Genomic DNA, 12,449 nt, shown 5'->3' with positions numbered 1-12,449 from the left:
AGAACTGTTAGATATGAAGATTGCGTTTCTACTTGAGGAACTAGAAGAGCAGGTCTACATAAAACAACCTTAATGATTCGAGGTGCAGGAAAATGAGAATATGTTTGTAGGTTAAAGAGGTCGTTGTACGGCCTTAAACAATCTCCTAAGAAGTTGTACAAGAAGTTTGATTCTTTCATATTGAGTTAATGATTTATCATAGGCGGATTCGATCATTGTGTCTACTTTAAAGAACTGAGTGATAGGAAATTCATTGGTCTGGTATTGTTTGTTGATAATATGCTTATTGTTAGCAATAACATGTCTGAAATCAATATATTGAAGGCTCAATTATCCAAGACATTTAAGATGAAAGGTCTGTGGGCTGCAAAGAGGATTCTCTACATCGATATACACATAGGAAGGAAAAGGGGCATGCTATGGTTATCTCAAGAGAAGTGTCTTAAGAAGTTCTTAGTCAAGTTTAAACTGGAAAAGGCTAAACCAATTAACACATCTCATGCTACTCATTTTCGGCTTTCTTTGGAGCTATATCCTATGTTAGGCAATCTTATATATGTCAAGATCTGTATAAGACCAGATATTTCACATGTGGTATGTATTGTGAGTAGATATATATCAAACGCCGATGAGTAAGATTAGGAAGCAGTGAAATGATTATTTAGGTACATACGAGGTACGACAGACTATGTCTTGACATTCGAAAAATATGAGGAGGAACTTATAAGTTATGTGAATGCAGATTATGCAGGGAATGTGGATAATAAAATATTAACTTTTGATTACTCGTTTGTATCAGTGGGTGGATATATCATTTAGATGTTGAAGCTTCAGTCTGTAGTTGTAATTTTCCCAACTGAAGCTGAATATATTGTAGTAACGGAAGCATTCAAGGAAGCTATGAGTGTGCATTGTGATAGCGAGGGCACTGTCAATTTAGTAAAAAACTCGGTGCATCATTTCTATACTAAACATATTAATATATGTTATCATTTTATCTAACGGATGCTTGAGGACGATGGCAATACTCTTGAGAAGATTCACACTAATGAGAATTTGGCGAACTGCATGCGAAGGTTGTTCTTGTAGAGAAGTTCAAGTTTTTCTCGATTTCTTTGGGCTTGACGAAGAAGAAATGAAGATGGAGTGTGCACGAGAAGTAATGATGGCATTACTATGAAGATGAGTAGAGATGGTAATACAAGCTTGGAGCAGTGGAGCTTGACGATTAAAGCCACAGTGGAGATTGTTGATTGAGTGTCTTTAATCTATGCTAGAATAGAGCTTTCAATTCGATCAAAGGGTTTGTTGATCGAATCGAGAAAACCTTGAATTAACTCTGAAATTCTAGATTGTTTGTTGGATGTTATTGATTCGATCGATGATGCGTCAAGTCTTGTCGATTCAATCGACAAACAAATTAATGGAATGCGTAAGTGCAGGTTTGTTTTCTAATTTTATACGCGGTTATAATTATATATCTCTAATTGTGATTAAGGCAATGAATATAATGTTTTCAAGGAACATACCCCTAAACACCCTTTTAGTTTCATTTGGTTATTTCCCTTTATTAGGCCATGTTTGTTGTTACACCCAAGTTGATACTTGTTGAGTATGCCAACAGGATCACATATTAAATTGGGAAAATTGACAGTTTTTGCTAGGCTAGGAAATGAGACCTCTTTAATTTGTGGAACTGATTCTTCTCACCCAAAAAAGGATTGTGCACATACCAAAAGATCAACTGGATACACACACACACACACACACACACACACACACACACACACACATATATATATATATATATAGACAGAGAGAGAGAGAGAGAGAGAGATCTATCACTGTTTCTCCCTGGATTACTCCAAAGTGGTGGTTGAATCAAATTCTCTCCTTGCGGTTAAAGTCATGAATGATGGCGCAAATATAGGGTGGAAATGGAAATACTGGCTCACTAAGATACAAAGACTACGGCTCAGAGGGCAGGGTGAGTTTAAACATATATTCTGGGAAGGAAACGCCCCAGCTAATGCTTTAGCACGCCTGGGCAGCGATTGCCAATCCCCCTTTTTCTGTATCCGTATCGCTGACCTCCCTCCCCACCTTAGAGGGCTCCTCTTCCTAGACGAGGTGAGCTGGGAGCGCTTAGGGTGCCTTAATGACCTATTGGCCCCTGTCTTTTTTCTGGTTGTTCTTTTCATTGAGTTCCTTAGGATAAACTTCCCCTAAGTCTTTTTTCTCCTAAGGAAGTCTGAATGTATATTTTGGAACATTTTGAATGTTGAATGAAATGGCAAGTCTTTCTGGAAAAAAAAAACTAGTTGACTTGTGGGAGGTCACCATGATGTTTTTGTGACATCTCGTCTGTCCAAAAAGGTTGTCCCACCATAAGAATAGGAAGCCGCAAAAATCAGGACGATCTAATCATGAAAATGGGATGTTCCACGTGAATGTGAAATTTTTATACATTGTTTCATAGTTTTCTATGGTGTACCTCCCCTATATAGTTAGATCAACCTGATTTTTAGGGCATCTAATTTTCATGATGGAAAAAGTTTAATGGAGGGCCAAGATATTGTATAAACACCATGGTGGGCCTCACATGCAAACTATTTGGGTGTACAACTAGTTGCATGTGACCATTACTCACACACTTCAATGCTCCCACAATACCATACCTTTTGTAGATACTCTTTTCATAAAATAAGTGTTGGGGAGTCATTTGCTCCCGAACACAACATTTCCCCCCAAAATTCTTCTCCCCTTTGCATGGTACTAGGGTTAGGCTTTTCTTTAACCTTAGTTTTATTCTTCTATTCTCTCTTCTCTCTTTTACTATTAGAGTTAGGGATTGGAATTCAACTCAATACTATATCCAAACATGCCAAAGGCTATAAGCTAAGTACAAATGAGTTAGATGAACATACATATTAAGAAGTGTATTGCTTTTTTGGAACGGCAGTGTACCGGATAAGCTGTTGTTTCCAAGAAACCTGAAAATTGTGATGATGAAATACATACATCAAAGAGACTTATGTAAAGAACATTTTATTGAGGAAAGATTGTTTGATTCTTACAAGTTAACAAGTGAACTTATATTGAACAGCGACGGTGGAATTGGGCCACTTAAATTGTTGAAGCTCAAATCCCTACAAAAGTAAACAACTTAATATGGTAAACAAAAACAAAAGTGAGATGGAATTGCTAAGAAGGAGATTTAGAGATCAAAGGCATGTGACAGGTCCTTTGTATGGCCTGCTAGATGAATGGACCAGATTATAGTGTGGTGAGGCACAAGACGTGAGCACGAGTGTGCAAAGCAACAAATGGCGAGTAGTGCTACCAAAATTCATATCCATGACATAGTTCAAAAGCCTGAAAATTAAGTTGAAGCCTTCCCCAAAAAGTTGAAAGTAAAAACTAAATTTTATCCAAAAATTCAAGTTAATGACATTCCAATAACATCCTTTGACTTTTCATACTTAACAAAGCATTCTTGTGACAGTACCAATGGTGAGTAAAAAGTCTAATTTACTCTTATATGGAATTAGGAGAACAAATTAAAGATAGTGCAGAGAATAATGAAAACTACCAAAAATCGTCCTAACTAGATATGTTTCTAAAAACCAATTCAATTACTCAAAAGCCAATCCCATTCCTGATTTAGGTGGATCATATGATTGGAAATAGTGTATAAAGAAATGCTCACCCTCCAAACTACTTCCCACAATATGGTCCACCTAAATTATATATTGTCATGACTTTTGGGCCCCAAGCTTTAAATGTAATTTTGACATTTAATGGTTTGAGTGAATTTCACATAATAATCATGGTAGGCTTCCTAAGAAATCAATGGTGAACGCCTTTCTCCCAGCTACTTTCTTTGATATGGTCCATCTAAATCAGTAAGCTTGATTTTTTGGTTGTGGGCAGTGGATTTCATGGTGGGCCCCATAAAAAATTGGTCTGCATCCCTCTCACAATTGTTTGACGAGATTTTTGGGAGGGAACTGCCTGCAGCACGGGTGCAGGTTGGGTACTACCCAACTAGGACCTCGCTAGAGATGGTCAGTCATGTCAGAGGGCTTTGTGGGCCCCACCGTGATATATATGTTTTATTTGTGTCGTCCATTTGTTTTGACATATTAATTTACTGCATGAGCTAAAAAAAAAAAGGAGATAGATCAAATCCTCAATTGGACCACACCACAGGGATTTATAGCCTACCGTTGAGAACTCTTACAGGCCACAGAAGTTTTGGATCAATTCGATATTTATGTTTTCTGTTCATACAGGTCTATATGAACTTATGAACAAGTTGGATGGAAAATAAACATCACCCTAGGCCTTAGAAAGTTTTTAACGTTGAGAGTTCAATCCCCACAACTTCATGTGGTTGGTCCACTTGATCCTTCAATGTACCTCCTTTTTGGGATCACACCTTAAAATGATCTTTCAAAATAAATAGAAGGTGTTGATAAAACATATAGATCATGGTGGGCTCCATGGGCTTGACCATTCGTCACTACCTAGGTCTTGGTGGGGACAACCTCCCCATCTTAGTCATAGTCAACTAGGAGGCACAACCTGCCCATTCCAGACAGTCAAGGGGGCAACCTCCTCATCTCAGTCATAATCAATCAGGGGCACAACCTACCCACCTCAATCAATCAAGAAGACAACTTCCCCATCTCACCCGTAAACAACTAGGAGCACAACCTGCCCACTCCCGCCATCCAAGGGCATGATTTGCTTGCTTAGCCTTCCAACCAGGGATGCAACACGCCCACATTAGCAGCCCACCGCCAAGGGCAATTATATCATACATCCAACCATAAGCAAAAGGAGTCCATCCATTGGACCATGAAAAGGAAATGACCAGTCCTAGATTTGTTTGATATCAAAGTGTCACAACCAGCCGAGGAGTTAGAAGAACTCCAATGCGTGGTAAGTGACCTGGGAGGGACAAAGTACAACTTTGACCCTGATCCTGACCCCGACCAAGCGAAGGAAATGGTCATCAGTCCAGTCCATGATCCTCCACCCATCTCATCAACTTTAGTTAAAAGGGTTGGGGGTCTTAACTGGACTTCAGACCCCCTGACAATTGAATCAACCGATGAGCCATCTAAGGGCATCAGTGCTTAAAAAATGCCAATTTAAGTAGCATTTGGGATCCAAAGCTAAGTCAGCCTTAATCTTGGTTTGCAATGCCGACCTATTCTGAATCCCTTATAGCTAAAATTTCAATATATATGTGTGTATATATATATATATAACTTTCAAAATCCAAAAACATCAAATATTTCAGCTTTACAAAACATCAAAACATCAATGAATCTTTCAAAACCTGCAAGCAATAATCTGCCTAGTTCGTCTATGGAGCCACATGAATTCATGGTTGATACATATGATTTCAACATCAAGTTAGGCTTTCAACTGATGGATCTAGACATAGTCCAGGATGGGGAAGATGATGACACAACTTCCGAGCTAGATGATCTCCTTAAAAAGTTTGAAACCAAGGCTTATGTTATGGTAGACGACTTCAAGATTATAAACTTGAGGACTCTTGAGGTTCCTCGAGAAGTGCATGTCGAAAAATTGTTATCTCCATAATACAAGTAGAATATGGTAGACTTCCTGACTCTGAGGTTGTCCAACATCTTGTTCCCATATGAAGACATGCTTGGACTCGATAAAGAACTTGTAGTGCATTACTTGTTGACTAAGCCTAAAATGAAGCCAATTAAATAAAGGCTAAGAAAAATGAAGCCACAATGGGCTCTTAAGGTCTAAGAAGAAGTCATCAAATAATACAATGCGGGATTTTATGTAGACTCCAAGTACCCTGAATGGCTCGCCAACATTGTGCCAGTACCAAAGAAGGATGGCAAGGTTCGAATGTGCATCGACTTCCGAGACCTCAACAAAGCCAGTCCTAAAGATAACTTCCCCCTACCACATATCAACACGCTGGTTGACAACACCGTAGGGCACAAGATCTTCTTATTCATGGATGGATTCTCGGGCTAGAACTAGATCAAGATGGTTGTAAATGATGGGGATTTTCTCCTCATTGTTGGATTCGATGAAATCGAAGCAGTTTTGATATCCTCGATTATTGTTGGATTTTTCACCGCTGGTCGCTGGACAGTTTTTTGGTCCTGTCGATATCGAGGTTGTCATCGAGAGTGGCTCGATGATATCGATAATTGTCGAAATTTTCACCCCTAGTTGCTAGACAGTTTTGGTCCCGTTTCGATATCATCGAAGGACTTTAGAAGATATCGACGGCTGTCATCGAGAGACCGTCGATATTATCAAAGAGTTCCTCAGATGCGATTGTGGAAACGCAGACTTTACAGATTTTGTTTCCTATTTTGATTCTACCTCTTTCTATTCTTATATAAAGGGGTGTATGTGGGATTGAGGTGCATTCCAGGGTATTCTAGGGTTTCCTAAAGCTTTGCAAGGGTTTGCTAAAGGGCTTAGGGTTATCCAAGGTGAGAGAGATAGAAAGAGAAAAAGAGAGAGATGAAGCTTGTGGAAGGGAGGCTATGCTCGTAGAGGTGATCTACCATATCTCAGCGCTTCCACGTCCTCGTAATCGGTGAGATATCTGCGTCTTCTTTGTTTCTCTTATTGTTTATCCACTCCTGCGTGAGTGAAGAAGGTTTGATCCACGCGGTGTGTGCTTGTGGTCGATTGTAACATTCTGCTTTATAGTGGATTGTTGATCTCAACGAGGTCCCGTGGTTTTTACCTCTTTGAGGGTTTTCCACGTAAAAATCCTTGGTGTGGTGTGGTTTATGTTTTGATTTAGTTCATTGCATTATTATTCCATAATTCTGGTTTATTTAGGGGGGCTAGATCCTAAGGTTTTGTGCAAGGCCCCCAACAAAGTGGTATCAGAGCTAAGTTCATTGAACGGGTAGGATTGGTTTGGAATTATGGAAGGTGGCTCATCAAGGATGATCAGCATTAATGGTTCTAACTGGACCATATGGAAGGCTAAGATGGAGGACTTGCTTTATTGCAAGGACCTATATTCTCCAATTTTAGGCATATCAGCAAAATCCAAGGATATGTCTGATGATGATTGGAAGAAGATGGACCGGAAGGCGGTGAGGTTTATTAGACAATGGCTGGATGATTCTGTGTTCCACCATGTGTCTACGGAGACCTCAGCCGCTAGCCTATGGCTGAAATTAGAAGGGATGTATGAGAGGAAGACAGCCGGTAATAAAATTTTCCTGATAAGACGACTTGTGAATCTCAAGTTCAAAGATGGTGGTTCTGTGGCCGAGCACATGAATGAGGTCAGCAATATAGTGAACCAGCTCTCCGCTATGAAGATGGTCCTGGATGATGAATTGCAGGCTTTGCTATTGCTTAGTTCATTGCCTGACAGTTGGGAGACATTGGTGGTGTCTCTAAGTAACTCCGCGCCAGACGAAAAGATATCTATGAAATAGGTAACCAGTTGTCTCTTCAATGAGGAGACAAGGAAGAAGTCTCAGGGGTCTACTGAGCAAGAGGCCCTTGTGACACAAGAACGGGGGAGAGAAAAGAATAGGAAGGGCGAGAAGGCTCGAGATAAATTAAGAGGTAAGTCGAGCACCAAGAAGGATGTTGAATGCTGGAATTGTGGCAAGAAAGGCCACTATAAGCATGAATGTCGTAAGAATAAGAACGATAAGAAAGGAAAAGGAAAGGAGAAGGAAGATGAATCAGATTCCACTGCGGTCGCTTCAGATGGCGACGTTGTAGTTATTCTTTCAGCAGATCATGATGTATGTCTCACGGCTACGAGTCAGGACACCGACTGGGTGATAGACTCGGGAGCTTCTTTTCATGCGACTCCATGTAGGGACTTCTTCACAAGCTACAAGTCAGGTGACTATGGGACCGTGAAGATGGAAAATTCTGGCGTATCGAAGATCATAGGGTTTGGTGATATTTGTGTTAAGACTAATGTGGGCTGCACATTGGTTCTCAGGGATGTGAAGCATATCCTAGACCTTCGCCTCAACCTGATATCGACGGGAAGGTTGGATGATGGCTGTAAAAGCCGGTTTGCTGATGGGCGCTAGAAGCTAATCAAGGGTTCGTTGATCGCAGCTAGAGGAAAGAAGTGTTGCACCCTTTACAAGGCAAGTGTCAGTGTGTGCAAAGGTGGGTTGAATGTAGCGGAAGATTCAGCTTTTGACATGTGGCACAGGCGTCTAGGTCACATGAGTGAAAAAGGGCTTCACCTACTAGCGAGGAAGCGGCTCCTTCCAGATGTGACAGATACACCTATTAAAACCTGTCTTGATTGTTTATCAGGGAAACAACATAGAGTTTCATTCGTTAAATTTGCTTCTCATGTTAATAAAGTGCATGCATTAGATTTGGTTTATTCTGATGTTTGTGGTCCTATGAGGACAAAAACCTTGGGTGGGGCATTGTATTTTGTCACTTTTATAGATGATGCATCTAGGAGGGTTTGGGTTTATGCTTTAAAATCCAAGGACGAGGTTATTGGTGTGTTTAAATTGTTTCATGTAATGGTCGAGAGAGAGATAGGTAGATCATTGAAGTGCATCCGCACTGACAATGGTGGTAAATACATTGGCGACTTTCTTGAGTACTGCAAGTCTCTGGGTATACGGCATAAACAGACGGTTCGCAAGACCCCTCAGCATAATGGTGTAGTTGAGCGAATGAATCGCGCCATTGTAGAGAGAATCAGATGCATGTTATCCCATGCGAGATTGCCCAAGACGTTCTGGAGAGAAGCAATGTATACGGCGGTATATTTGATAAATAGGTCTTCATCAGCCCCATTGAATGGAGAAGTACCTGAGAAGGTGTGGACTGGACAGGATCCATCTTACAGTCATCTCAGGGTGTTTAGATGTAGGGCATCCATTCACGTATCAAAGGACGGGAGGTCAAAGCTCGATATGAAGATCAGACAGTGTGTGTTCTTGGGGTACGGTGATGAAAAGTTCGATTACAGATTATGGGATCTGACCGAGAGGAAGCTCGTCAGGAGCAGAGATGTGGTTTTCTTTGAAGATCAGTGTATAGAAGACATTGGTAAGCCAGAGAAGAACCAGTCTAGTTCAAGTGAGCTAGAGGAAATGGATCCGATTATTTCTCTCATGGTGCCTAAAGATGGGGGAGTACAACAAGGTGCAGAGAACGAGGGAGTTCCTTTAGAAGATGGACCAGGGGAGCAGCTCCCACTTGATCCACCTGTTGAGCCACAGGTGAGGAGGTCATATAGGGACAGACAACCGTCCAAGACGTACTTGGTGCATGAGTACATTATGCTGACTAATAGGGGAGAGCCAGAAGATTATTCTGGGGCCCTAGCCGACAAGCATAAGGGGGAGTGGTTGAAAGTCATGCAAGAGGAGATGGAATCCTTGCATAAGAACCACACCTATGACATGGTGAAATTGCCTAAGGGCAAGAAAGATTTGAGCAACAAGTAGGTGTTCAGAAAGAAGGTTGAGCAAAAGAATTCATAGACGAGGTTCAAGGCCAGACTTGTGGTGAAAGGTTTTGGTCAGAGGAAAGGTATAGACTTCAAGGAGATATTCTCACTAGTGGTGAAGATGACATCCATACTGGTGTTGCTTGGGTTGGCGGGTAGCATGGATCTAAAGATAGAGTAGTTAGATGTTAAAACTGCCTTTCTCCATGGTGACCTAGAAAAAAAGATCTACATGCACCAACCAGAGGGGTTCGAAGTCAAGGGTAAGGAGCATAGGTGTGTAGGCTAAGGAAGATCTTGTATGGGTTGAAACACGCTCCACGGCAATGGTACAAGAAATTCGACTCGTTCATGTTGCAGCATAGGTATGACAGAATGGAGTCAGACCACCGTGTGTTCACGGGCAAGTTCTCAAATGGTGATTTTTTAGTTCTGTTGTTATATGTTGATGACATGCTCATCATGGGAAAAGACATCAAGAAGATCGACAGGCTGAAACAAGAATTGGGCAAGTCGTTTACAATGAAAGACTTGGGCCCAGTTAAATAGATCCTAGGAATAGAAATAACCCGTGACAGAAGCAGCAAGAAGCTTTGGTTGTCACAAGAGCAGTATATTGAGAAAGTCCTAAAGCGGTTCAATATGAATGTAGCGAAGCCGGTCAGTACTCCACTAGATGGTCACTTCAGATTAGCAACAGGCAGTGTCCCAAGATGAATACAGAGGTGGATGAGATGTAGAAGATACCCTACGCGTCAGTTGTAGGAAGTTTGATGTATGTTATGGTGTATACATGCCCAAACATAGCATATGCGGTTGGTGTTGTCAGCTGGTATCTTGTCAATCCTAGCAAAGAGCATTGGGCAGTGGTGAAATGGATACTACGGTATCTAAGAGGCTCATCCAGGTTGAGCTTATACTATGGTGATGGGAAACCTGTGTTAGAGGGCTACACAGATACAGATATGGCAGGCGACATAAACTCTAGGAAGTCTACATCGGGGTTCATATTCACGTTTGCAGGGGGAGCGGTTTCTTGGTAGAGCAAGCTACAGAATGTTGTAGCATTATCGACGATAGAGGCCGAGTACATTGCAGTTACAAAGGCATGTAAAAAGATGCTTTGGATGGAGAGGTTTCTACAGGAACTTAGCCTGAAGCAGGAGCAGCACGTGGTCTATTGCGATAGTCAAAGTGTTATACACTTGAGTAAGAATCCAAGTCAGCACTCCAAGTTGAAGCACATAGAGATTCGGTATCACTAGATCAGGGATACTTTGGAACAGAAGGTGTTACAGCTTGAGAAGGTTCACACGAATGATAATGGGTCAGACATGATGACTAAGGCTTTGCTCAAGGGCAAGTTTGAAGTTTGTAGAAATCGGGCTGGATTAAAGAACGTGAATTCCTCCTGAGTCGAAAAGGAGAAGATTTGATGGAGATTTTCTCCTTATTGCTGGGTTCGATGAAATTGAACCAGTTTCGATATCATCGATAATTGCTAGATTTTTTACCGCTCGTTGCTAGATAGTTTTTTGGTCCTATTGATATCATCGATGGACTTTAAATGATATCGAAGGCTGTCATCGAGAGACCTTCGATGACATCGATAATTGTTGGATTTTTTACCTCTGGTCGCTGGACAGTTTTTGGTCCTGTTTCGATATCATCGAAGGACCGTCGATAATATCGAAGGCTGTCATTGAAAGACCGTCGATATCATCGAAGAGTTCCGCAAATGCGATTGTGGAAACGCAGATTTTGCAGATTTTGTTTCCTATTTTGATTCTACCTCTTTCTATTCTTATATAAAGGGGTACATGCGGGATTGAGGTGTATTCTAGGGTATTTTAAGGTTTCCTAAAGGTTTTCTAGGAGGGTTTAAGGCTATCAAAGGTGTATGAGAGAGAGAGAGAGGAAGGTTGTGGAAGGGAGGCTATGCTCGTAGAGGTGATCTACCATATCTCAGCGCTTCCACGTCCTCGTAATTGGTGAGATCTCTGTCTTCTTTGTTTCTCTTATTGTTTATCCACTCCTGCATGAGTGAAGAAGGTTCGATCTAAGCGGTGTGTGCTTGTGATCGGTTGTAACGTTCTACTTTATAGTGGATCGTTGATCTGGACGAGGTCCCATAGTTTTTACCTCTTTAAGGGTTTTTGATGTAAATATCCCTGGTGTGGTGTGATTTATGTTTTGATTTAGTTCATTGAATTATTATTCCATAATTCTGGTTTGTTTCGAGAGGCTAGATCCTAAGGTTTTATACAAGGCCCCCAACAGTAAAAGACCGTAAGAAGGCTTCATTCATCACACCATGGGGGTCATTTTATTAGAAGGTTATGTCATTCGATCTAAAGAATATCAGGGCCACATATCAACAAGCAATGGTGGCCTTGTTTCATGACATGATGAACAAGGAAATGGAAGTGTACATAGATGACATGATCATCATATCTCGTACGATTGAAGGATACTTTGTAGACCTGAAGAAGCTTTTTAACATGTTAGAAAAGTCAAGCTCCATTTAAACCCTAAAAAATGTGTTTTTGGTGTAAGCAGAGGCAAACTTCTCAGCTTTGTAGTCAGTGAGGAAGGCATTAGGGTCGATGAGAGAAAGACACGGGCTATTATGGAAATGCATCCTCTAAGGAACAAAAAAGAAATTCGCGGCTTCCTCAGAAGGATTTAGTATATCAGTCGCTTCATCACACAGATCACTCCCATCTGTGAGTTGATATTCAAGCTCCAACGGAAGAATTTGCTGAAAGAATGGAATGAAGATTGCCAAGCTGTTTTTAATAAAATCAAGAAATACGTAATGAATCCCTCAGTTTTAGTGCCACCAACTCCTGGACGACATCTGTTGTTATACATATCAATAGCAACAGACACCATTAGCTATTCCTCAGTCAATACGATGAAAGGGGAAGGAAGGAACAAGTAATATATTATTTTAGTT

The 12,449-nt window shown here is 41.0% G+C and overlaps 1 protein-coding gene across 50 annotated transcripts in view; it reads right to left on the bottom strand.

The window, feature by feature from the left end:
* The window catches only part of LOC131220940 (probable LRR receptor-like serine/threonine-protein kinase At1g56130), a 149,207-nt gene that overhangs the window by 65,140 nt on the left and 71,618 nt on the right, over positions 1-12,449 (bottom strand). For 47 of the 50 annotated variants that reach the window (XM_058215956.1, XM_058215904.1, XM_058215907.1 and 44 more), the window contains 2 exons: positions 3,078-3,149; positions 2,928-2,993 (listed from right to left, as the gene is read on the bottom strand). The exons of 2 other annotated variants lie outside the window; for them this stretch is intronic. In XM_058215956.1, the coding sequence (XP_058071939.1) occupies positions 2,928-2,993; positions 3,078-3,149 (138 nt within the window). The remainder of the gene's footprint in view (positions 1-2,927; positions 2,994-3,077; positions 3,150-12,449) is intronic. One more of the 50 variants, XM_058215906.1, reaches the window with a different exon arrangement.

This window comes from Magnolia sinica, chromosome 12 (genome assembly GCF_029962835.1).
Source record: "Magnolia sinica isolate HGM2019 chromosome 12, MsV1, whole genome shotgun sequence".
Taxonomy (NCBI): domain Eukaryota; kingdom Viridiplantae; phylum Streptophyta; class Magnoliopsida; order Magnoliales; family Magnoliaceae; genus Magnolia; species Magnolia sinica.
This window is presented reverse-complemented; position numbering and strand designations above follow the sequence as displayed.